This window comes from Schistocerca nitens, chromosome 2 (assembly GCF_023898315.1).
Source record: "Schistocerca nitens isolate TAMUIC-IGC-003100 chromosome 2, iqSchNite1.1, whole genome shotgun sequence".
Taxonomy (NCBI): domain Eukaryota; kingdom Metazoa; phylum Arthropoda; class Insecta; order Orthoptera; family Acrididae; genus Schistocerca; species Schistocerca nitens.
The window spans coordinates 649,382,967-649,410,412 of NC_064615.1; the positions used below are offsets into that span (position 1 = coordinate 649,382,967).

The window sequence follows — 27,446 nt, forward strand, 5'->3', positions numbered from 1 at the left end:
CTCTAATAAATGTTCGGATGGCCACAGGCTAGAATTTTTAAAAACTACACTACTGGCCATTAAAATTGCTACACCACGAAGATGACGTGCTACAGATGCAAAATTCAACTGACAGGAAGAAGATGCTGTGATACGCAAATGATTAGCTTTTCACAGCATTCACACAAGGTTGGCACCAGGGGCGACACCTACAACGCGCTGATAGAGGAAAATTTCCAAGCGATTTCTCATACACAAACAGCAGTTGACCGGCATTGCCTGATGAAACGTTGTTGTGATGCCTCGTGTAAGGAGGAGAAATGTGTACCATTACATTCCCGACTATGATAAAGGTCGGATTGTAGCCTACCGCGACTGCGGTTTATCGTATCACGACATTGCTGCTCGCGTTGGCCAAGATCTAATGACTGTTAGCAGAATATGGAATCGGTGGGTTCAGGAGGGTAATATGGAATGTCGTGCTGGCTCCCAACAGCCTCGTATCACTAGCAGTCGAGATGACAGCCATCTTATCTGCATGGCTGTAACAGATCATGCAGCCACGTCTCAATCCCTGAGTCAACAGCTGGGGACGTTTGCAAGACAACAACCATCTGCATGAACAGTTCGACGACGTTTGTAGCAGCATGGACTATTAGCTTGGATACCATGGCTGCGGTTACCCTTGACGCTGCATCACAGATAGGAGCGCCTACGATGGTGTACTAAACGACGAACCTGGGTGCACGAATGGCAAAACGCCATTTTTTCGGATGAATCCAGGTTGTTTACAGCATCATGATGGTCGCATCTGTGTTTGGTGACATCACAGTGAACGCACATTGGAAGCGTGTATTCGTCATCGCCATACCCGGCGTGATGGTATCGGGTGCCATTGGTTACACGTTTCGGTCACCTCTTGACGGCACTTTGAACAGTGGTCGTTAAATTTCAGATGTGTTACGACCCTTGGCTCTACCCTTCATTCGATCCCTGCGAAACCCTACATTTCAGCAGGATAATACACGACCGCATGTTGCAAGTCCTGTACGGGCCTTTCTGGATACAGAAATGTTCGACTGCTGCCCTGGCCAGCACATTCTCCAGATCACTCACCAATTGAAAATGTCTGGTCAATGGTGGCCGAGCAACTGGCTCGTCACAATACGCCAGTCACTACTCTTGATGTGCTATCGTGTTGATGCTTCATGGACACCAGTACCTGTAAACGCCATCCAAGCTCTGTTTGACTCAAAGCCCAGGCGTATCAAGGCCATTATTATGGCCAGAGGTGGTTGTTCTGGGTACTGATTTCTCAGGATCTATGCACCCAAATTGCGTGAAAATGTAATCACGTCAGTTCTAGTATAATATATTTGTCCAATGAATACCCATTTACCATCTGCATTTCTTCTTGGTGTAGCGATTTTAATGGCCAGTAGTGTATATGTAATATATAAGTATATATGTACTACATAAATGGGCAACATTATTAGTAAACATCTCAAAAGTTCTTCAACAATTTACTTCAAATTTTTACATGATACTGTAATAAACCTACAGATGGACAAAGGCTAAATATTTTTGATATATACTCTATAAAAATTTACATTTAAAACCTATTTTGTCATATATATATATATATATATATATATATATATATATATATATATATATATATATATATATATATATATATAAGTCAATGCTTAACATTGTTACCAAAAATATTGAAAATCTCTTGAGCGATTTACTTCCAGTTTTTAAATGATACTCTATTAAAAATTTAGAAAAACATAGGCTACATATTTGTTTTTAATATATATGGGAGTAATGTTGTCAACAAACATCTTGAAAATTTCATGACCAATTTACTTCAAATTTTTAAACTATACTGTAATAAACATTTGGACAGACAACAAGAAAAAGTTGTTAGCAAATACCCCGTGAAGTTCTTCGCCTAATTACTTCCAATTTTTACACAATACTCTAATAAACATTGCTCATATTTTCTGTTTTAAACAACAAAACATTCAGACGGATATTGGTTATATGTTTTTTTAAATAGTAGTGTACAGGTTTTCTCTTAAACCGGACTGTGACAAAGAAAATAGTGTGGTATGATGTGCTGTGAAAATGTGCGATTTCATTTTCTTTCTTGAAGTCAGTTTTAACTCCAATAGCTTGGCATATAAGCCATCAGACAAACTGTTTCTCTCATATACATCCCTCCTCCTTACATATAATTTCAAACAAAAACTGGGCACCCAAATGTGTGCTGGCATGTTTTCTTCCTTACAAATAGTTTTAACAGGAAACAATTAAGCTGTATTTATGGCTGAGGGCTTATCAGAATCATCCAAAAGTTTGTAATCCTACCTCTTTGCAGATTAAAACTATGTGAAATACTGCCATTTAAGCTACTATCATCACAGATCCAACAGCTGGTGAGGTCTCTCATACTACATATACCAATGATCCCAACAGATTTATCCATTTATTTTATGCAATTTCAATTCCCAATCAAGGTTTCATAGTGCATGACAATCAACACCGCTCAAGATCAGTGAGTAAGGGAAAGATGAAATGGGCAGAGAGGGGTGGGTGTTGGATGGGTGGAGGGGGGAGGGGGGAGGTGGAGGGATGGTTGGTAAATTGATATGGGGGGGGGGGGGGGGAAGAGGAAGTGATGGACAGAGAGGGGAGGAGGTGGAGACAGACCTGAGAGGGGATGGACACAGAGAGTTGGGTGAGGAGATCAGAACATATATTCAGTTCCAATATATATTTAGCAACTGTGAATAATTTCTGGGTTTGCTAGTTATAAATAAAATTTTTTAAATCCAATGAAAAACAAAGACATTACTACAGAAAAATAGTGTAAGAAAAAGAAATACTGTGATAGTAAATTTGATATTTTCACAGTTTGAATACTAGAGCATACTATGACTATTAGACAGACAAAGGATCATAGTTATTTCAGAAAGCAACAGAAGGAGAGTGGAAGAAGGGAGAGATTGCTACAATAGCTTTTCAGATCATGCGGTGAGACTTTATACTACGTCCAAAAACTGTTATGTAGCATTAGGGGTTAACAATCATGTGCTACATGACAAAATGAAGTATAAATAGTGGCTCAGCTGCAAAAGAAACTAGTGTGATCAACAGTATGGAAGATTAAAAAATGTTGCTCAAAAATAACTGAAACTTTTGCTGAGTTAAATGTAGTTGAGAAAGTTAAAAAAATGTAGGATGTCCAGCATCGAGCGGCAGGATAACACTGAATACCAGTAATTCATCAGGGATATTACATCACAGAGCACCAGCACCACTCATAGTTAAACTCATTTTCTGCACAAGGGGTGTGTAGTATCCAATATGATGTTATCATTGTGATGGCTGTGCTTAGATTCCAGGAACACATTTTAGAGGTGACTAGCATCCTGCAGAAAAAATGGGCAGCCAAAGATGTGTCTTGTCACCGTAGTCAACTGTTGCTGATGCATATCTATCATTTGCTTTTGCAAGAGATGAGGGGAAAACCTACAACTGCAAATCAACCATTAGTCTGAAGCTAGGGCATGCACCTCATTTGCAGTAGCTGCACTTCACCAGCAGGAACCTTACATATCCTCTGTGCAGACAGGGATGCAACATTAATTGTATCCTCACAGCCAATCCCTACACTTTTTTTTAAAAAAAAAAGAAAAAAAAGAAAAAAAAAAGAAGAAGAAGAAGAAGAAGAAGAAGGTTCTTGAAATACATGAAGTGGTGGGTTTGTGGATTAGTGAAGCCTGCCATTGAGACAATAGGTGATACATGAATAAATGGCAGCAATAAGAAGTGAGTTTAGTTAAAATACTTTGAGTGAAGGATAGCTAATGAAGTATAGCATACCTGTTGATTACACAGCAAAGTTTGGTATTTCTGTGAGGAGACAGATTTAATTATGAAGCCCCTAATTAAAAGTATTATTTAATAAACCAAAAGAAATGACAAAATTTTCCAGCTGAACTGTTATTAGATTATTTTTCATAATCATAGTGCATCAAGGCATAATCACTCCTTCACAGAGACCTGTCAGTTCAGCATGCCATAGCAAGCCAAAATCATGACTGTAAACAAACATATTTACTTGCAGTCCAGACAGAAAATGTTGCAATTTCTGCTATGAGAGGCAAATATGATTGGATGAAGGGCCAAAGGGAGCAGATGAACTGATAAATGGAATGTATGAATGGAGCATCTAAAATCACATTGGGAGGAAGGTGGGAATCCACACAAGCGAAAGGCTGATTCAAAGATGCAGTTGTGAGTAGCTCCAACCACAAAGCATACCCATACAACATGCTGAATCGCACCACACTGCATCGCACAAAACCACATAAGGCAGCGAAGACCATACCAAGTGTTCATGGACATACAGCTGGTTCCAGGTCACAAGCACAATGGAGTGGGCCAAATTGTGAGTGCAGTAAGAGGCATACCATCATTTAAAAAGGGAAAGGGCAATGAGCAACCCCAATATTGAAAAGTGGGGAACTGTATGGTGGCATTAATATTTAGTGAACTGTTTGCAAACAGTACTGGACAGTTCAAAATTTTTAATGAAGTATCATTTGAGAACTGGGAACATCTGTTGACTCTGACTGAATATGCAACATTGAGAAACAAATCATAGGAGTGTTATATTTGCAATGAGAGATTTGTGACACCTATGCACCTTTTCACAACTGGAGATTCCTTTACGAGCTTGATCTATGTGTCCTAAACGATTTAAGCACAGTATTTCAGTAATTGTCAGAAATATCTGCACAGGTCTCACTGGGGTATTAAACCCTTTGCCCTTTGTAAAGATCTTACTCTTCACCATCTATATAAAAGTATCCTTTACAAGAGACTGTAATGTTTTGTTTAAGCCATTATTAGCATTAGCTCAATTGTCCACTGTGAAAGAAGTTAAGGGAGTTATTTCTTCTTCAGACAGATTAAAAGCAGTGAATTAAGGACAGTTATGTTTAATTTGTTTTTGTTATGGATTAGAAATACACATATTTAGATTGGCATATGATTACAACATGTCGGACTAACAGGAACACAGAAATGACAGCTCCATTAACTGATTACAGTATGGAAACGACAATGCAGTTAGCAAAAGCCTAGTCTTCAAACATCATAAGACCTTGAAACATAATAAAAACATATAAACAAATTTAACATATTCAGGGTGCAAAAGTGTTTATGAAGCAGTGCATAATTACAGGTTAACATGCACTGTGTAACTGGAGTTGCTGATGAGAATGCAGCGGACTTGACTACAATGGAATGAATGAGTTAGACGTGGTGGGTAACTCCAGAAGAATGAACTTGAGATTTTTGTCGAGGTAATGGATATGGGTATGGAATGCAATGAGACAAAGATGTTGCATAATAAGACTACATTGGGGATGATGAGTGACAGAATAAGATGTACTGTCTGTTGTTTATTGCTGTAAACACATGTCTTTTTCATAAATCAAATTAGACATTAAAAAGTCATCTTAATCCTTTCCTTTGACCACATTGCATCCCATACTGCTCGTGATCCACTGGCACGCTTTTCTAATTTTTTTAGTAACAGTCATTGTATACAAGACATCTCTCTCTCTCTCTCTCTCTCTCTCTCTCTCTCTCTCTCTCTCACACACACACACACACACACAGATAGAGATAAAGATAGGGGGGAAGGGGTGCAGTGTGCTTGCACCTACTGAAATACATAATGGAATTATAAGACAATATAAATGGCAAATTTAATTTTTTCTCACAAATATTTTCACTGCACATTTAAGTCTTATTTTTCCCCAAACAAACAAGGGCAAAATCAACCAGAAGCAAGTAGGCTACAAGGGACGAATAACTCCTGGTATTACAGTAACTTTTGCTAGGAAACATGGGCTCTACCTATTTGAAAATGGACAAAATTTATATGCTTCGATTATTCTACAATGTCAAAGTATTCGTGCAAATAATGTTATTATGGCATTGGTATTAACATTCTTTCAAAACGTTTTAATCAATGTTCAGCTGGTGTCGTCAGCGTTGTCACTGCAGTGAGTAGTATCGTAAATTTCAATGTGTAGCTATAATAAGAACTTTATTCCAATCAATGTATGGTATTCTGGCTTGGCAGCTAGGCTAGGTATGATGACTGTGGTTGAAGTTCTGTGGTACCAGTGATACTGTGCGACAGCTGTAAACATTTCTGACGGTTGTTCCGGATTACCGGTATATAATTGCACAAAGTTGGCCGAAGAGAGAATTTAAGACAAACCATTGGCTCTTTTACATTGCAACTGAATTTTTGACATCGCTGATGTTAATATAACAAAGTCGAAATGAAACAAAAGGTATTATTCATGGCGCTCTTGTGCCATCGACGAAGGCTATAATTTCCACACTGTGAAAAGTACTGATATACTTTTGGCTACATCGACTGTGAAGCACCTGGTGGTTGCATGGTCAAGTATTGGTATATGAAGAACCGACTATAAAAAGAAATACTGTATTAAATAAGCCCTTGGTGGGATACTTTGAAACGATGCCAAAGGAGGTTGATTAAATTTATTTTATCTCATAACCTAATGATGATAACACAGAATGAACTTAAAAACTTCGCCTCAATCATCAGTTCAGAATAACAGATCGAGTTTTTTTTTTTTTTTTTTTTTTTCTTTATTGAATTTCAATTCCCCCCCGAAGGGGGCGGGCTGGCAGCAGCTTACTACGCCGCTCTTCAGCCTCACAGATCGAGATAAGGCACTGTCTTATATACTGGACATCTAGATGCATATTTCACCTTAAAACATTAGTGTGGATAACGTTACCTTGCTACTTAACTATCATAAATTTTACTACTTCATGTTTTATTAAAAGGAAGTTCTAACTCATACTTTAATCACTAGTTATTTACAATTATAAGGTTTCCAGTCGTATGTCAGATACAAAATATTAAGTAGATATACTACAAAAAGGCCACTTTTATACACCCTATTGACAATACCAGATTGGCGGAAACCGTGAACTGGTACCAACTGCAATCGTAAACTTTACGAGGCTCTAGTAATCTAACGCACCGATGTCTAAATGTAGGTTTTATTATTTCATAATGATTTTTATGTGTAGTCAAACAACATCTGAGTCTGAGCTAAGAAAAATATCGAATTTCAATAACAATTAAGACAGAAAGTGCTCTTTGCCCGGCAAGGTACGTCACTTATTGGAAAGTAAAATCTAGACGGCCGTGGTTAAAGGAAGGGAAAAATTATCGATTAACACATTCCGGTTGCTGCCCGTAGAAACTACGAGCGCGCATTTATTGCCGTAATAGTCGGCGCTCGGAGAATCTTTATTTTTATTTCAGGTTGCTGTGAATTACGTCTGTGCGATGACGTCTGGAGCTGAGTTTTTCGTTCTTGTAGTATATCGGACGACCGCTAGATGGTGTCAAAGGCGCCAAAACAATTCCCGCTCATTCGTCCTTGCAGTGTGCTTCTGTAGTTTTCTTTATCGCAAGCGTTTGTTGTAAAATGGGGGACAATTTGACTGAAGAGGAAATTATGAGGCTGCTCGAAGAATCTGGATCTGAAATTGACGATGAGGGGTTTGAAACTGAAAATAGTTCTCAAATAGATGGTAATTATAATGGTCAGTCATTGTGTTTAAGGATAACAATTACATTCTCGGTTGTGTCACTGACCAAATGTTACGGACTAATGGAGCAATGAGCTAAAGCTAGATTCCTCTTTACCTGCAAAAATCATGAAAAAGATACAGATTTAGGTCAATTCACTTTATGCTTCACGTGAATAACACGGATAATTACGTACGAAGTGGTCAACCAAACCGTGATCCTATACACAAAATCCGACCTCTTTTTAATAACTTTGTACTGGAAACCAAGAATAGCTTTTATTCTGGCGAGAGTCTTACAGTTGATGAAGGTTTATGTCCATTCAGAGGGAGAATTCGATTTCGAGTATATATCAAGAACAAACTGAGCAGTATGGTATAAAGTTTTTCATTCTAAGTGATTCACTAACAGGATATGTACTGAACTGTGAAGTGTACACTCGTGCAGGTGAAAAAGACAACAGTGCAGATTCAGTGGTGCCTCGTTTGTGCAACAGTTATGTACGTAAGGGTCATACACTGTTCATGGACCAGTTTTATATTTCTGTAAAATTATTTGAAAGATTGTTTGATGAGGGCGCATCTGCTGTTGGCACAGTAATGAGTAACAGAAGAGACTTACCACAGGAATTCAAACAGAATAAGCTAAGAAGAGCTGAAATAGCATTCAAGAGAACAAATTCCATACTAGCACTTCACTGGAAAGATACTGGGGATGTGTTTGCCCTTTCTACCAAACATAGAATGACAAGTAGTTTTACAAAGACAAAGTCCGTGGCTGGAATGATAGAAAAACTGAAGCCCGATCTCATACTTGATTGTAACGAAAATGAAACTGGTGTTGATCACGGAGATCAGCAAGTGACCTACTACTATATTCAACAACGAACGATGAAATAGTGGAAAATGGTACTTTTTCATGTATTTATCATGTGTGTGGTCAATTCTTACATTCTGTACAAGAAACTTCAGCCTCTCACAAACGAACCAGCTTGTTTAGTTTTATGGTGAACATGGGAAAACAAATACTCGAGAAATCAGGTGAAGCCTTCAACGAAGGGACCAATGACCGTAGCAGTCTGGTCCCTTTAATCCCACAAACCAACCAACCAACCTTCAACGAAGATGAAAAGCAGGGTTCAGCAGCAAACAGGCTAACAGCAAGGTATTTCCCCACTCACATCCCATCGACAAGAAGCCAGAAGTATGCATCAAGATACTGCATTGTTTACTCTGAGAAGGGTGCACACAGTACTGGCAAACGAGTGAGAAGGGAGACCAGATGGTGGTGTGAAGAATGTTATGTAGGATTGTGTCTACCTGTCTATTTCAAGCAATATAACACAAAGACAAATTTTGCTCAATGAAAAAACTTGTATAATTTCAATGAAATAGTTTTGTACATTTATTCTATAATAAATTCCGATTTATTGCAATTACAAACTTTTTTCTATCTCTGAATCTTCTAATTTTCAAAATATAATGATTCTGTAAATATGTGATATCTTCCAAAAAAATTTAAGCAAATGTTGAGATATAGGATGATAATACAAACATAAGTTAAAAGGTTTTGCTTTTCTTCATTATCTTTTGGCCAGGAGCCTTGAAAAAAGGTGCAAAAGTCTACATCTTCTAAGGGACTGCAGCATTCCCTATGGCCGGACTGCAATGTGTTAAGGACCAGCCTCAAACAGCAATGAAAACTTGCAGATTCATCCCTGCACCACTACACCGGCCAATTGACCAACCTCTGGGAACATTCTACCAACCACCTGACCTTAGAGTCAGATAGTTTAAAGTCATTTAACTTGAACCAGATTTACACAGGCAGCTAATGTGAAGTCATAGCTTGTGGCTTCCTGTAGTGGTACCTTGATTTACAGTTCACACAGGTGAAATAATATGGGTGGCTATTACCATTATAACGCAGTTTATGGCATTAGAGGTGTCACTAAAGATAAATACATGGTAGACGAAACCCAAATGTTATGTCCGAAAACAAATTTCAGGCAGATATAAATCAGGGGCCCTGAACACTTTTACAAAAGAAACAACATTCGGAGATGAATATGCTGCCTGCTTCGGCAAACTAACTAACAGCTGATGTGTAAATATCATCTGCACACACACATCAGTCTTCCCTGATTTTAGAACCTAATAGTATTCATTGGTCTTTGCGTTTTGAATAACTAATTTTTAGTTTAACAGCTGCCACACCATACTCACACGTTACTTCTCACATATACGCCTAACCCACAAATTAAACAATGCTTCGTCTCACAAATCAGAAAATGAGACAGAAACTGTGAAAGTGTACCTGGTGACTACTGCTTTGGCTTCTTTCAGTAACAAAGCTGAGCACATGCATCTTTGCCCAAGAAATTCAGCAGCTGCCATGAGGTGGATCTGTTCTCATTCTTCATTGTATGGTTTGGAAGCACAGGTTTCGATCCATTTGTTTGTGTACATGATGCAAAAATATGGGCTTTGTATTCAACTAAGTAAATAAAAATGCTGTAAAGTGGGAAAGTGTTGTTAAACCTCATTCTAGCTTTCAACTATTCTCCATAATTACTTATTTCTAGGAAAGCAACACAACATCATTTGAAGTACATGTTACAGAACTAGATAATCAGCTTTATTGCAACATAAAAACTAAACTGTAGCACACACCACTCTAATCAAAAGCACAGTCAACAACAGAATAAAACATTTATAAAAATTAACAGAAAACATAAGTCAGTGACTGCTCCAAAGATAGTCCTTAAAAATAGTTATCACTTGTGAAAAACATTACACAGCACATAACACTGCACTTCACCATTTCCTCCTTTCTGTCAAAGATATTTTCTGTTGAATCAGACGAGTCGTCCGGACTGGGTGACAACGGGTCATGCACAGACTACTCATGGCACATTAGAGGTTGCCTGCGACGTCCATTGCAGCTGATCTGTAATGGGCAGTGGAGCGTTTGGAGCATTTGTCGAGTCCTTAGTTTGTGTAGATGAGTCTGTACCAACACAGGGTGTGTGGAAAGCAGTGATAATGGTTGGCATACCCATCACATCAAATTTGAATGTCTTGTATTCCCCATACTACATCATGCCATACGAAGACATGATGGCACGCCTGTAGCTTGTCAGATACAAAAGGGCGATGCGTCTGCTGATCCCTTGGAGCAATAGGGTGTAGTTGCTGGTGTGTACTCAGTTTTGTATAAAATCTGATGGGTCAATGCAGTCGTTTGGCACATCAGCGAAGACTTGCCAGGCAGCCTTATCGGCTGGCCATAAACAAGTTCTGCAGTCGTGGCTTAGAAGTCCTCTTTCAGCGATGTACAGGGACCCACGAAGACCATGGGCAACATCTCTATCCACCACTGTGAGTTGTGACATCAAAGCGACACTTTCAGTTGGTGATATATGCTTTCAACTAAACCATTCGATGCTGGGTGGTAAGATGTAGCTCTAATCTACTTAATACCCAGCGGGTGCTTTGAACAGGTATGAGTCATATTGTTTCCCTGGACTGTTGTAATTCCTAGAGACACACCAAAACAAGCTACCCATTTCTGGAAGAACACAATCGCGATAGTTTCGGCGGTAACGTCACCGATAGGGAAATCCTTGGACCAGAGTGTAAAAAGATCAGTGGCTGTAGAGCAGTAGGTGTATCCTACTGATGGAGGCAGAGATCCTACAAGGTCTAGATGGACATGTTCAAATCAATGATTCAGAGAAAGAAACATGCCAAGAGGTGACCTAATGTGCTGATAATTTTATTTCATTCACAGGCCACACGTTGTCACACATATTGCTTGCAATCTTTGTCCATATGTGGTCAGACAAAAGCTTGTTTCACCATGCTGGTAGTAGGTCGTACTCCAAGGTGCGACATGTGATAGGAGGAGGCAATTACCTGTTGGCGAAAGCCAGTGGTCACAAATGGTCGCGATTTGCTAGTGGAGATGTTGCAATACAGCAGCGCAGTCGATGGTGGCAGTGTAACACGCAGAGTTGTAGGCCCGATGGTATGATAACAAATCTCGTAACTCACTATCTGACTATTGCCCTGCAGTGAGGTTCAAAACCAACTGCATCAGTGATTGCTTCAATCCGAGAGAGACAGTCAGCTGGCATGTTCAGTTCTCGGTCAATGTGAACAATATTGGTAGTGAACAGTTCGACATAGTCGACATGTCCCAACTGTCGAGGTGACGCTTTCTCAGGACACTGGCGGAAAGCATATGTTAGTGGCTTGTGATTTGTGATGAGAGTGAATTGCTGTCCCTCCAACATGTGACGAAATTTCTTGATAGCAGCATAAGCAGCACACAGTTCACGATCATAGGTGGACCAATACTGTTGAGATGGCGATAATGTTTTACTGAAAAAGTCTAAGGGCTGCCAGTGTTCGTCTATTTGCTGTTGCAATGCAGCACTAATTGCTGTGGCAGACGTGTCGACCATTAGGGCGAGAGGTGGCTATGGAACAGGGCGCACAGGATGTGATGGTAGTCTCCAGCGTAAATGCCAGTACAGCCCCATTATTCCACTGGAGTTTGTCCTTTGGGTTTGGTGAACCATGCAAGAATTTGTTCAATGGAGCAGCTTGGAGGGCATTATTGGGAACAAATCAATGGTAATAATTGATTTCACCAAGAAATCGTTGTATTTCTTTTACTGTTGTAGACTGTGGAAAATTAAGTATAGCTTCTAATTTCTGTTACTGTGGCGTGTGCCTTGCACATTGACAGTACACCTAGGAACTGTACTTCAGCTGCTCCAAAAATGCACTGCGATGAGTTGATGAGCAGGCCACGTACATGTAGACGAGCGAGTATCTGTTGTAATTGTGATGGGTGTTCTACATCCGAGTTTCACATGACTGACATCATCAGTACACATATGACAAAAGTCTAAGTCACATGTGACTTCAACCGTGAATCGTTGAAATGCTTGGGCAGCATTACAGAGTCCGAAAGCCATTTGGATAAATTTAAATAGTCCAAACAGTGTGCAGAGTGCAGTCTAAGAATTATCGTCTCGTGTCATAGGTATCTGGTAGAATGCACAAACTAAGTCCAGTGTAGAACAGATGTGTGTACTGTGCACACTGAATGTAAAGTCTTCGATATGCAGTACTGGATATCGATCTGGATTAGTTCCGGTAATTAGCCATCTATAATCGCCACATGAACGCCACCCATTATTCTTTTTTGGAACCACGTGAAGTGGAGATTACCAACTACTGCTCGATGGGCGGCACATTCCTTGCGCAAGAATTGACGAGAATTCCTACTTACCTATCTTCAGTTTCTGTGGTGTCAAACGGTGAGGTAGAGCATGAAGTAGTGGTCCAGGCGTAGTCAAAATATAGTGTGGGAGTCTGCCATGTGATCTCTGGGAACCATCTGACGAGCTCTATAAACGGAGAATCACTGGTAATCATCCATGTTGTTGTGTCTTCCACATGGCACACGCTACCTTACCTTGCAGGTCGGTAGTAGTGTCAAGAAGGCGTCGGTGACAGAGGTCAGACAGCAGTTCATAAAACGATAAAAAGTTTTTTCCGAGTATGGATTTGTCACGTCCACTATGAAGAACTGCCATTCAAATTTACACTATATGCCTAAGTTCAGCATTAATGTGACACGACCATATGTTGTGATTGTAGAACCGTTGGTGGCAGTCAACAGACTTCCGATATGGCTGATGGATGGACTGACATGTCAGTACCTGTGTCTACCAAAAACATTGTGCCATGTTCCATTACAAACAGTCGATGGCTGCCATCTGGAGAGCCAGAGACCATCGTCACTGACTCTCTGTTGAGTTTCCCTGTACCATGCCTCAGAACCGTCCTGTCAATGGTACCAACAAGCTCTTGCTGATGAAGGTAAGCAGCTGCACCTTTCCAGTGAGCAGTGACGACGAGATCAGTTACTGGCAGTCTGGGTCCGTAATGCATGGTGAGCTCAGCAACCTGTGCTTGTAGAGTGGTGCAATGCATGCGGATGGATAAATTTCTGCTATGTCATCCATGGTTTGCACAAGTGCACCAAGAATCAAGATTGCTGGCGCTCACCATTAATATCTTCTGCACATCGTGTGGTAGGCATGATAACCATATATTCCACAGTATGCCATCACTGATTGCGTTGCTCCCTAATGCTTACAGTCGGCTTTATAGCTGCAATGTGATGCAATCGCCTAGTTCTTTAGCGTGAAGTCGTTTCTCCAGTATCTTCGCTTCAGACTGCGAGAGTCGATTAATCAGGGAGTTCCTGATGCTTAAGTAATGCTCAGTGCTCGGTGGTGATGCCACAATGTCTTGCCCTTCTGTGGCTCTGTCTTCATTGACTGCAGCAACTAAATAACTGTACGCTTACTTTGTGTCGCCTACAGTTATATGCGCTAGCACAAACTGACTTTCTAGTTGTGCAAACCACAGCACAGGGTCCTGTTGCCAAAACGGTAGCACCTTTACTGTCACGCAATTAAATACTGCGCCAGTAGAGATCACATTGGGGTCACCAGTTGTCGCAGAGATAGGTAATTACCTTAACTGCGTCATAAAAATTAAACTGCAACTCATACCACTCTGTTAAAAAGCACATTCAACAACAAAATAAAACGTATAAAAAACAAAAGGAATAGATGAGTCAGCGACTGCGCTAAAGATAATCATTAAAAGTAGTTATCACTTGTGCATAGCATTACACAGCACATAACACTGCATTTCACCTCTCCCTCCTTAATGTCAGCGATATTTTCTATTGAATCAGACTTCTTGTCTGGATCGTGTAACAACAGGTCATGCACAGGCTGTTGTGACACATTAGAGGTTGCCTTCAACGTCCATTGCAGATGAGCAGTAATGGGTGATGCAGCGGCTAGAGTATTTGTCGATTTCTTGGTGTGGGTAGATAAGTCTGTACCAATGTAGGGTGTGCGGAAACTAGGTTTAAGCCTGTCGACACTGATGGTGGTTGGCATACCCATAACATCAACTTTGAATGTCTTGTATTCTCTACTGATGACACAGTAATGTCCATTGTATGGTGGTTGCAATGGCTTGCATACTGCATCATACCATAAGAAGATTGCACTTCCATAGCTCATCATTAAAAATTCAATTTCCGCCATTTACAAACATTTCTCTGTCGTTGGTAGATGAAACACATACATTTGGATATAAAATGCTCATGTCTTCATTTTCGTATCTACTGTCATAGTTTTAGAAAACAGGCCCTCAAGTCCGCATATTTTAGTTGCTAAAAGTCTGCATGTGAATCTAGAAAAACTTCATTATTAATTTTGGAAGCAGCTTAATAATTCTGAATGTGATAGAATTTTCACATTAAATTTATCAAAAAAATTTAAATGTTAATTGCTTGAAGGATGCAGACCAGAGAATTGATGTACTGTGCAAAGTCAATAATTTTGTGTTAATACCAGGAAGGGGAAACTTTATTGACACATTCCTGGGGTCAGATACATCACATGATCACACTGACAGAACCACAGGCACATAGACACAGGCAACAGAGCATGCACAATGTCGGCACTAGTACAGTGTATATCCACCTTTCGCAGCAATGCAGGCTGCTATTCTCCCATGGAGACGATCGTAGAGATGCTGGATGTAGTCCTGTGGAACGGCTTGCCATGCCATTTCCACCTGGCGCCTCAGTTGGACCAGCGTTCGTGCTGGACGTGCAGACCGAGTGAGACGACGCTTCATCCAGTCCCAAACATGCTCAATGGGGGACAGATCCGGAGATCTTGCTGGCCAGGGTAGTTGACTTACACCTTCTAGAGCACGTTGGGTGGCACGGGATACATGCGGACGTGCATTGTCCTGTTGGAACAGCAAGTTCACTTGCCGATCTAGGAATGGTAGAACGATGGGTTCGATGACGGTTTGGATGTACCGTGCACTATTCAGTGTCCCCTCGACGATCACCAGTGGTGTACGGCCAGTGTAGGAGATCGCTCCCCACACCATGATGCCGGGTGTTGGCCCTGTGTGCCTCGGTCGTATGCAGTCCTGATTGTGGCGCTCACCTGCACGGCGCCAAACACGCATACGACCATCATTGGCACCAAGGCAGAAGCGACTCTCATCGCTGAAGACGACACGTCTCCATTCGTCCCTCCATTCACGCCTGTCGCGACACCACTGGAGGCGGGCTGCACGATGTTGGGGCATGAGCGGAAGACGGCCTAACGGTGTGCGGGATCGTAGCCCAGCTTCATGGAGACGGTTGCGAATGGTCCTCGCCGATACCCCAGGAGCAACAGTGTCCCTAATTTGCTGGGAAGTGGCGGTGCGGTCCCCTACGGCACTGCGTAGGATCCTACGGTCTTGGCGTGCATCCGTGCGTCGCTGTGGTCCGGTCCCAGGTCGACGGGCACGTGCACCTTCCGCCGACCACTGGCGACAACATCGATGTACTGTGGAGACCTCACGCCCCACGTGTTGAGCAATTCGGCGGTACGTCCACCCGGCCTCCCGCATGCCCACTATACGCCCTCGCTCAAAGTCCGTCAACTGCACATACGGTTCACGTCCACGCTGTCGCGGCATGCTACCAGTGTTAAAGACTGCGATGGAGCTCCGTATGCCACGGCAAACTGGCTGACACTGACGGCGGCGGTGCACAAATGCTGCGCAGCTAGCGCCATTCGACGGCCAACACCGCGGTTCCTGGTGTGTCCGCTGTGCCATGCGTGTGATCACTGCTTGTACAGCCCTCTCACAGTGTCCGGAGCAAGTATGGTGGGTCTGACACACCGGTGTCAATGTGTTCTTTTTTCCATTTCCAGGAGTGTAGATAGTATGTTTGATGACTTCTGAAATGTGTGTTGGTGCTGTTTCAAACACCATTCCAAAAGCAAAACTAGAGAACTGAAATGATTATAAATAACTGCTGGCTGACAAAAGGCATTATAGCTTCAGACAGAAAGAAAATTTTCGGCCACTAATTACACAAAATCAATAAAACTGCACCAGAAAACACACTGATAAGCCAAAATATTATGACCACTGCCCACCACGACACTAGCTGCCACTGGTGGCATTGTGGGCATGTGACGCAGTAACAATAGTATGTTAGCATAGCAGTCAAAGATGGGGCATCGTCCTAGGAAAGATATGGCCTGCAAATGGGGAAACTCATTGAGACAAGTGACTTTGACAAAGGGCAAATTGATATTATATATAGCCTTTGAACGAGTATCTCGAAAACGGCAAAGCTGGTCAAATGATCATTTGCTACTGTCATGAGCATCTACAAAAAGAGATAGGAGGACAGTGAAACTACCACTAAATGCTAAATGGTAGGATGTCCACGACTCTTCATAGATCATGGGGCTTAGAGGCTTGTCTGCTCTGTAAAGTGGGGTAGATGATGATCTGTGTCATCTCTGCTGAAAGAGTACAATGCTGGTGCACGCAAAAGTGTATCAGAGCACATCGTTTATCAGACATTGTTGATCTTTGCGGCAGACATTCCCTAGGTGTTTAGAAGTTGACACACCAACATCATCAATTTCGATTGCAATGGGCACGAGACCATCGGGATTCGACCGTCGATCAATGGAAATGCGTCAGCTGTTCATGTAAATCACATTTTTGTTACACTTGTTCGATGGTCGTCTCCAGAAACGTCTTCTTCGAAGAAAATGGCGGCTCGAAAGGCGCAGCGTGACATTGACGCAGGATGGTGGGAGCAGTGTTATGCTATGAGAGACATTCGCTTGCGCTTGTATGGGACCTGTTGTAGTACAAGCTAACACCTGAAAACCATCTGCATCCCATCATGCTTGATGTCTTCCCCAACGATGTCAACTTTTAGTAATATTATTGTCCCTGTCTCAGAATCAGAACCTTGCTACAGTGCTTGAGGAGCATTATAGTGAACCCACGTTGATGACTCGGCGACCAAATTTGCTTGATGTTAATGCTATGGAACTCATCTGGGTCGCTATCGGGCGCCATCACCACGAACGTAAAAGAGCGACGCTATATTTACACTGATTACATGATCTGTGTGTAGACATCTAATGATACATACCTTCACAAACCTACCAACAAACTGTTGGATCTCTGATACGCACAATCAGTGATGTATGACGTTCCAAAGATGGATAAACAAGCTATTAAGCAGGTGGTCGTGATATTTTGACTCATATGTGTAAATGAAAAAATATAATCGAGTATTCAACAGTATGATAGGCAACAGACATATTAATGATAACTATATTTGCAGCAAAATTGGAGAAAAACCTTCAGAAAGATGATAAGATTGTGAATTGGCACAGGGAAATCTAAGCTTAAAAAAAAATTCCCATCTGGTAGAAAACGCAAGAAACCCAGACACTAGAAATGCAGCTGTTCAGTTGATGCTTATTTTAACACTATAGAAGTCATTTAGTTCAATAGCGCTATGGACGTACATCATTAACACATACTTCCAAATTGCAGCTTCCCTGGTATCTTAAAATCAGTCAATGAAATACTTCTTTGAAAATGGAAAAAATTGAAAATGTGAATGACAACGATACAGTATTTTCTCTCGTGGCTTTTTTGAAGGCAATAGCAAGAGTTTTTATTTTAGAACTCAAAAAATCTCATGGCTTTTTTAAAATTTGAATCTGCATGTCAGTTATGTAGAACTATTTACAATCTTTTCTTAAAGATCTGGACTGAAGAGAACACAGTAATGATCTTTTACTAAGCATCTGTATTTTTACCAAACATATCAAAATCATTTAACACAACCAACAATGACTTTCTGAATCACAAATTAATCCAAAATGAGTAAGAGACATTCCAAACCAGCTTATATACCCTTACCAAGAAGACAGGCAGCAGACAACAATATTAAGGCATAGGGATATCAAAGAATACATTAGAAGACAATCAAAAATTGTACAATAAATCACTAATTAAGTGTGGTATACAATAGCGTTCGATTTATGGGCTCTATTGTCTCGTCTTTACATAGATGATGTTAAGTATTTATGTTAAAGGTCTGACCGTCACCACCCTCTTCTAGCCAAAAACTGATTTATTAACTTTGAAGTAAGTTAATAACCTGGGCAGTGGTCGCATTTTCACAGCACTTGGCACACTACACTACAGAGAGAGATACCAACAGTAGAATTTGAATAGACAGTTCTTCTTTGTCATAAGTTGTAAGTTCAGTCCTTTCTGAAATGCAGCTTTGTATAGTGGTATAGAGGATGCTCAACTTCATTTTGTTAAATAATACCAACACTAGTGGACTTTCTATTGTTGAATAGATATATTATGAGTCATTTCCCTTCACAAATCAACATCGACCACCATGCTAACACAACACAGGTAACTCGTACTCCATCCTCACACTTCAAACTCGTACTGCTAACTGCCCAAAGACAGAGATTTACCTCTAATGACATGTAGCAAAGAAAATATCATTGTATGCCGATTTATTTGTGCAAAATCATCTTTGAAAAATACATTTCAGAATTAAAGTGCTTCTCTTTTTAAGAAGTCCATAATCATCATCCTGATTACATTATGTGTTTATATAAGCTGACATTTATATATTTTCGTGTAGCTATACATTAGTGGATTTTTGGATTTTGATTCTTCAACTTAGGAACTGGTCATTTCACATGATCTAAGATCGCTTAGTACATTTATCTCACCGTAACCATTTTTATTACAAAGGAAAAAAAATATTTTTGGGTGGCATCATCATTTGAGCTACAACTGCAGACAGAAGGTCCTTGTCAAAAGTAGTAGACGTTTCGATGCCTCTGAGTATTGACTACTTTTATTAGAATAAGATAATAACAAATAAAGAAAAACTGCTTTCTTGAATTCCTGTTCTTCCCAATTTTTGCAATAATGTGATGCAATAGTGAATTATGTCAACAGATTGTTCAGGTCTGAAACTGAACTTCTAGGAATACAGTTACAAAGAACATTAAAATAGTACTGTTAAGTGACAACACTTCAGACGAAATTTTCAATCTCCTGCCACAGCCTACATATGATAAGCCAAGTACCAGAAGTAAAAACTAATTCAAACATCGTATCTACACTTCCTCTCATTTACTTTGGCATGCATTAATGTTATGAGGAAAAGAAGGCCCTAAAAGGAAAGCAAAAGGCAGTCAAGACAGTTTGTAACTTGAAGAAATTAGACAAGTGCAGATAATTATTCATCACTGAAAATATAATGAGACTAACTTACCTTCCTTTTATCCGATCACCTTCACATTTATAAATCCATCCTATTCGGATATGGGTTTACTGTAAACAAGACTGGGCAATTGTAAGAAAATAAAAATGATGAGAACCATCAGTAGTATCCACAGGATCCAGTCTACAACAGCATTAAATAGGAAACAGTTTTATTTATAACAGATAAATAATTAAATAACCAACATAACTAAATAGAACAACAGGAAAATAACAATTCCTTCCAAAATAAACTTGGAACATTTCTTAAGAACCTTCGATTTTATTATGTAAAAAAATCGTTCAGCTGTGAAAAACAGTCTGTAACTTATGCATTTAAATTACCATTCATACAATGAAAAATCAAATTCAAATTATGTTAGAAATCATTTATAAGATATGGCTCTAATTTGTAAATTTAAATTAAAACTATTTGGCTTTTTATATTTGAAAATTGAAATTCATGCTGACTTTATGTCTTATTCTCTCTCTCTCTGTTTATTAAAATTAACTTGTCCTATACCCAATACAATAAAAGGTATGTGATATATTGAAGAAACATTAAATTTTTTGCTGCAGTTCTTGAATATCAATTGTACAACGAACTTACTAGAAACTAAATACTACGTCAAAGTGTCTAAATTTGTCTTCATTCAGAGTTCTTAAGCTGCAATTAACTACAATGCATATCTTTGATATGTGAATTAAAGAAAATTCATAGAAAAAAAGAGATTTAGGCTGCCATCATTTTGGGAGTTGATAATTTGTTCAAGGTGGCAACCGTTCAAAAAGATTCAACTTGGTAATGAGATATGCACTGTTTCTATGCTTGAGACTGCTCCAGGTAAGGAAATCTCTGGGAAAAAAGGAAGCTATCTGTCTATATATGGCCCATCAGGCAGATCTAGTCGTTTCACCACTGAGCAGGTTGACACTAGCACTATTTTTGAGGCCATAGGTATACTGGTGTGTCGCGCCAGCTAGTATTTAAAAGGACTGTCTATTGTCACTTCAGCCATTCAGTGAGATCTTCTAGGAGTAGCTGCTTTCCCCGCGACCTGACCTTCACTGCAGGCATTCACAACCATCCCGTAGTGAAATTCAACTCCATTACAAGAACTTTGAACAGAGTTTACTAATATCGCCGATTTCGATCGTCATTTCGTTCGCCTGGCAGTCGCTAGAGTTTCACGATAGCACAGATCAGTAGCAGTGTCAATCATTTATTGACATCTTCCCCCTTTTGTTGTCTAAACGTGGTTCTGATGGTTCAGCGTCCTCTCTCTAATGTTTTCTCAGCTATTTTTTGTGTAGCTCTATATCTTGCTTTTTTTCTGACTTCAGAATGCATATCAATTGTTATAGCTTCTAGATATTTTGTTTATTAATGTTGCAAGTCCTTATTACCTTTTGCCCGGTATCCATACAAATCAGTGGCCCCTGCAAGTCCCTCGTAGGGACATAGTCAACGCCTTATCATGGAGCAAAAATTAATCTCAGATCCTAATGGTCTCTTAATATTAATCTCTTTCACAAACTGGGACATTTCTTTTCATTTCTGTCACCTAGGACACAAGCACTGTGTGAGATAGTTTAGGTGTGGAGGCACAACTTTGGGAAATGGTTACAGGTCCTGTTTTGAGTCCACATTAATGGCAGGTGGTCACTTTTCACTAACCACACTGTGGGAAGTGAAATTTACAGCCCCCCTGCTGAAGCATTTCCTTAGATGTTCGACTCAGCCTGAGAACTGAGGCTGGTAGCAACAGTGACAGCATTATACAGCATCCTGCCAGACAAAACAAATTCTTTAACCAAGTTTACAGATAGTGTCAGACACTATCGCCACAGAATTTTGGGGAGATAACGACAGTCAGAGGAGATTCATCAACCAATAGAGAAATAAAACGAGAGCCACGAGAGAAGTCTTAAGGCCGAAAGTCAATAGAATGGCGCTGCAACATGAGCAGTTAGAACAACACTAGTCTGCCAGCTCCAGCAATGCCACAATGGACAACATCATGGATGGTGACGCCCAAGCAGCTGTTGTGGACTTTTTTCCGACGGCTCCAACCGCCACATAGAGATCTGAGGGCGCACAGCAACGCCTAGCGACCCCACCAACGCCGTGACGGCTGCAACTGTGGCCGATGACGTGGCCACCGACACTATCGCCGATGCCACTACAGCTGTCTCTATTGTTGTTGACGTCGCCGTCGTTGATACTACCACTACGATACCGACCACAACACCTCTCGCTGTACCTCCCATACAGGCAAGTTTTGCTTCGCAGTGAGTCGCTAGTGGTAGCGTCAGTCTTTTGCAGACAGTGATGGCTCAGGTACATAAAATGGAAGCTCTTCTGTATTTACAAAATGCTGAGCTTGCTAAAACTCTCAATCTGAAATTCGATTCCCAAGTTCAGAATACTAGTGTTTTCAACCAGAAAGTAAATTCTCAAACCGAGATTACTTATCAGTAACTGGATACCCAGAAAGCAGGAATTGAGATTCAGTTCAAATCTTTAGGTAATCAATTAGAAGAGGAACTAGAAGCCCACAACCACCTGTTCGACAGAGGACTGCTGGGAAACGCCGAGATACGAAGAAATTTACATTGTAGGTCCGACTGTGCCGAATAGCAAGTGAGTAACATAGATGACAGGGTACACAAGCACGCAAGTGCTCCTGAAACCTGCACAGACAGGTGGGCGAAGTTGAGGCACAAATCTTGAATCAAACAGTGTAGCTTACGACCATGGAATCTATGATCACAGGAACAGAAGAAAGGTTATAGCTAGTCCTAAACTCTATGAAAGAAACAGGAAATAATGAGGCCTGAAACCAGTGTCACGCATCGATTAAGATCAGTCGATTTGATAGTGTGAAGCGAAATCTACATGCAGCAGTTTATGGTAGGATCCCGATAGTCAAATCGACTCATTTACTGTCTCTTAACAAGGGAACTGCTAATCAAATAGGAAGGAGAGGAGCACCTTTGATTAGTGTCAACACTATCCCAAGGGATTGGATCAATGATACATCCCTTGAGGTCATGGTGCCTCAAACTCTGCTGAGCAGACTAGCCACATCACCAAAGACCTATGCCCTCAGCCAGTATTTCCCCAGGTGTAACCAGGGATAGGTGGTGGGGGGGAGATGCGGGATACCCCTTCAATCCATAGCCTCTGTCCCTTCCCTTTGCTGTAGAGTAACTCCGACAGACACATTTCAAATCTGGGAGAGACGACGAGATGTTTGGTAATGTAAGTGATGCCTCCTGCACAAATTCCTTCCTATCCAATGATGTCTTCTTGGAAAAAAACTGGAGAATTAAATTGTCACATCCATTCCATAAGTTTTTTCACTGGCAATCGAAACTTGTTTTATTCCTATCCCTGCGTCAGAGAGGTAGCAAGTTAAACTATATGGCTATCGCCTTGTATCAGAGGCTCGCCCTTTGTGGATAAGCTTCTTATAGAAGATTTATGTTGCCACTCATGAAAAATTCTTTCAGTGAGTCCACATCGAATTTTTTCAGTCTTCTTCTTCAAAATTATATTTCTTTCATTTTGATGTTGCCTGGCCCATAACCTGTTATTAAAATAATAGATTTGACCAACACACTTTTAATTACACACAAATTACTCACATGACACAAACGATTCACTTACAAACAAATTATGAAGTGGGTCTATAAAATCAACATTATTACACAGTACCAAGGATCACCATACCAAGGATCACCATGTGAATTACAGACAATTCTCTGTGATAATTTTATATTATTACAAAATTTTGTAATTAGTTCATTTGATTGCCATAAATGATTGCTGTAGAAATTCGAGATATATTTGCTTCCACCTTCACTTCGATCAATTACTCACTAAGTACATTAACTTCAAACATCAATGCTCCATTGATGACTTTAGTTAACATCATGTAGGAAAATGTGCCAACAGAAATACATGCATAGAATGTGTTGAAGCAATGTTAGGTGTCTGACAGTTTTCACTGGGTATGGGCCTCTACCTTGCAACTTGTGTCTAGCCCCTAATGTGTGTCTATCGCTCTGCAGACTAGATCTCTTGCAGGAAGTGTGTTGTTGAGTGACTAAATGCCTAATGTTTAGAGTGCAGAAAAAAGATTTGATTATAAAAATAATTTAAGAAAATATGTATTACAGACACTTCCAGAAAAATTACATGTGTCAGTCAAAAATTAAAGGTGAAAAATTTTTCCAGACATTCATAAAGTTTATGTGGTAAATAAGATGATGAAGATGGTAATTTAATATGTAATGAAAGAAACGCATGTGCTTCACAGAATGTTATTTAGTTTTAGTTGTTTCTAAGAAATTCTGTTTCGATCATTTGGCCATAAAACATGATGTGTCGATCACATCAAAGAGACTGCATTTTAATTTTTCTAGAAGTTCAGTGAGCGTAACCAGTAGAATGAAAGAAACATGTTGTCACTTAATGTAATAACATGGAGCAGATAATGTCCCATAACCAGTAACAAAGAACAAGTGGTATATCTTGCCAGAATTGAAATAACCAAGACTGGAGGTGGTAAATGCAAAATACAATATGTGTGACTACACATGTGGGTTATCAGAATGTTGTAAATCATTAAGGATTGACAAATACAGAAGAAACTAGCACTTGACATTGCCAAAAGGAAACAATTCCATACAGTATATAACATAATAAGAGAAGCTCTATGTGCTTCCAAGTTAGAGTGAATATGTCTAAAGAAATTATATAATAATATGTAATACACTAAGTCAGATTCACATGTAACACTAATGTACAAAAAGGGTTAATGAGATCAACAGCAGCCATAATCTGTTTGTGTTGCTCTACAGACTAAAAGATGTAAGCAGCCTAAGATATTTATTCTTGTGAAAACTTTCTTCTAATTATTATGGTTAGTACTCAAGGTGAAATGCTGAAAAAGTATCACAGTGGCTGTATTTACATAGATGGAACAAATGATTAAGTCTTTGAAGTAATTTCGATCCTTTACTTCACGAACAAGGTTCACCTTATGCTTTCCTTATTATGGACACATCGAGAGGTGCCATCTTAGTTTTTTGATGAAAAAGGACTAATTTAGGCAAAATACAGCTTCAGATATATATATGTCGGATTTATCTGAATCATTTTACAATGCTTGGCTTTCACACACTATTTATTATTTTATCTTATTTATTTACAGCTTCCAAGTATCCATGACACAGATTTGTCACTAGGATGCAGAACATGTCTGATTATTTTTGTCATAACTATACATAAATGGTCATCAGGTTTACAGTCTAAATCAGTATACAACTAGATACATGAAAAGTGAGGTCCATGTGTTCAAATATAATCTGATTATAGCAGTATTACCGGTCACAAGACAAAATTTAAGATATTCATTCTAATTCATACAAAGAGCGTTCTATTAACAAGTGAAATGTCGATGCTCCATATTCAGTTCTTGTAGTAGTGCTTAAAATGAAACACATTTCATAAAGTATTTCGCATTTTCAAAAATATGTATTGAAAATTTGTAACAAAGTCATGCTAGTGTAATGGCAGATGCTCAGCTGAGTGGATGTGCCAGCAGTGGTAGCAGCAGCAGAAATTATCTGATACACAGTCATTTAATTTAGTTTCTGTTTTTTTTTTCACGTACTTCTGCAAAGAAGTGAACTATACCTGTGTGTTTTACTGTGTACCTGTGTTGATTAATGGTTAGCAAATTAGTCTAAGTCTTTGTTTTTGCATAAATCTTGGTGCATATCCTTGTGTAAAGCGGCTTCCTAATGTAATTTTCCCGCCGCCAGAACCTCCACATCAAGCCACTAATTTTAAATCTCGTGCTGATACACAGCATATAGTTTACATAAGAAATTCTAGTTTGCATACTTACCTCATGTAGTAGATTTTGGGTAACCAGAGTTTCTAGTAACAGATAACTGTAGATACATCTACTGTTTAAGAGTTTGGCGTCTCTAAGTATAGTGAAAGATCTGCAGAACAGTTTTTAGTGTTTCTTTGTTCTCCTCGCTATATTCTGCATACAATCTACACTCAGTAGCGCCACTTGAAATGTTATACCTGTTTTTACACACAACGATATGGCTACCGACTGTGCATGTTGTGAGTGGGTACAAGGAGAATCGACTGCTGTCTGTAAATAGCTGGAACCTGCATCAGCTACTGTTGACATGCTTCCAACTAATGCTCTGAGCTGTGGCGACATCAAAGGGCGCTTGTGACGAGACCTGCGACACCTTTGTGTGCTGTTGGAATCCCCTGGTGACCCAGGCGTCGCTGCTTCTTAGCAACATGTATGAGATGCTACCCAGTGTTGATGACAACACTGGGCCAGCACAGCATGCCTCCCCTGTTGGGCGAGAGGCCGATTTTCATGCCCAGTCCAGAGAAGTGCCAAGGGTAGGTATGATTGTTATTCAGAGCTCCAGTGTCAGGTGGTCGATGGAGCATATCAGGGAAATCGCAGGTAAGGCGGGAAAGAATGCTAGTGTGCACTCGGTTGTTTTCCATGGGGTCTCATCCATGATGTGGAAAAAGCCTTGCTAGCGGCTATCGAGTGCACTGGGTGCAACTGGCTGCATATAGTGGCATATGTCAAGACGAATGACGCCTGCCGCTTGGGTTCTGAGGGCTCCTTTCAGCGGATGGCTGATTTGGTGAAGGCAATTAGCATCACACCCAGGGTGCAGACTAAGCTATCTACTATTTGTAGCATCGTATCCGGGGTTGATCATAGTCCACTGGTTTGCAAAGCAGTGGAAGGTCTAAACTAGAGGCTCTGGTGACTCTGCGATGGTATCGGATGCGAATTTGTCGACCTCCACTATCGGATGCAAAATTACAGGGTTCCCCTTAATAGGTCAGGCGTGCAATATCCAGAAGAGGAGGCTACCGAGGTAGCGGAATAGCTGTGGCATGCACATGGGGCTCTTGTAGGTTACGGAAACCCTCCCTTGTGATCAAAGACGATTTGCCTGATAAATCAGTCACAGTGTCCTCAGAGGATATTTTCTGTAGCAGATCAGAGATAGAAAAGGTCGATACAATTTTAGTAAATTGTAGGAGTATCTGAATTAGTCCCCCCCCCCCACCATGAACCATGGACCTTGCCAGTGGTGGGGAGGCTTGCGTGCCTCAACGATACAGATAGCTGTACCGTAGGTGCAACCAAATGGAGGGGTATCTGTTGAGAGGCCAGACAAACGTGTGGTTCCTGAAGAGGGGCAGCAGCCTTTTCACTAGTTGCAGGGGTAACAGTCTGGATGATTGACTGATCTGGCCCTGTAACACTAACCAAAACGGCCTTGCTGTTGTGGTACTGCGAACGGCTGAAAGCAAGGGGAAACTACAGCCGTAATTTTTCCCGAGGGCATGCAGCTTTACTGTATGATTAAATGATAATGGCGTCCTCTTGGGTAAAATATTCCGGAGGTAAAATAGACCCCATTCGGATCTCTGGGCGGCGTCTACTCAAGAGGATGTCTTTATCAGGAGAAAGAAAACTGGC

At 40.3% G+C, this 27,446-nt stretch overlaps 2 protein-coding genes across 6 annotated transcripts in view; both read left to right on the forward strand.

The window, feature by feature from the left end:
• The window catches only part of LOC126236761 (clavesin-2-like), a 600,452-nt gene that overhangs the window by 173,842 nt on the left and 399,164 nt on the right, over positions 1–27,446 (forward strand). The window lies entirely within an intron of this gene.
• Positions 7,548–8,550, forward strand: LOC126235226 (piggyBac transposable element-derived protein 4-like). Its single transcript, XM_049943957.1, has 2 exons — positions 7,548–7,653; positions 8,099–8,550. The coding sequence occupies exons 1-2, from the start codon at positions 7,548–7,550 to the stop codon at positions 8,548–8,550; spliced, it is 558 nt and encodes a 185-aa protein (XP_049799914.1).

Bases quoted from the DNA above. Each gene is read 5' to 3' on its own strand.
- LOC126235226 (XM_049943957.1), top strand. From the start codon at position 7,548: ATGGGGGACAATTTGACTGAAGAGGAAATTATGAGGCTGCTCGAAGAA. The intron at 7,654-8,098 runs GTAATTATAATG...ACACTCGTGCAG, and splicing joins AAATAGTTCTCAAATAGATG to GTGAAAAAGACAACAGTGCA.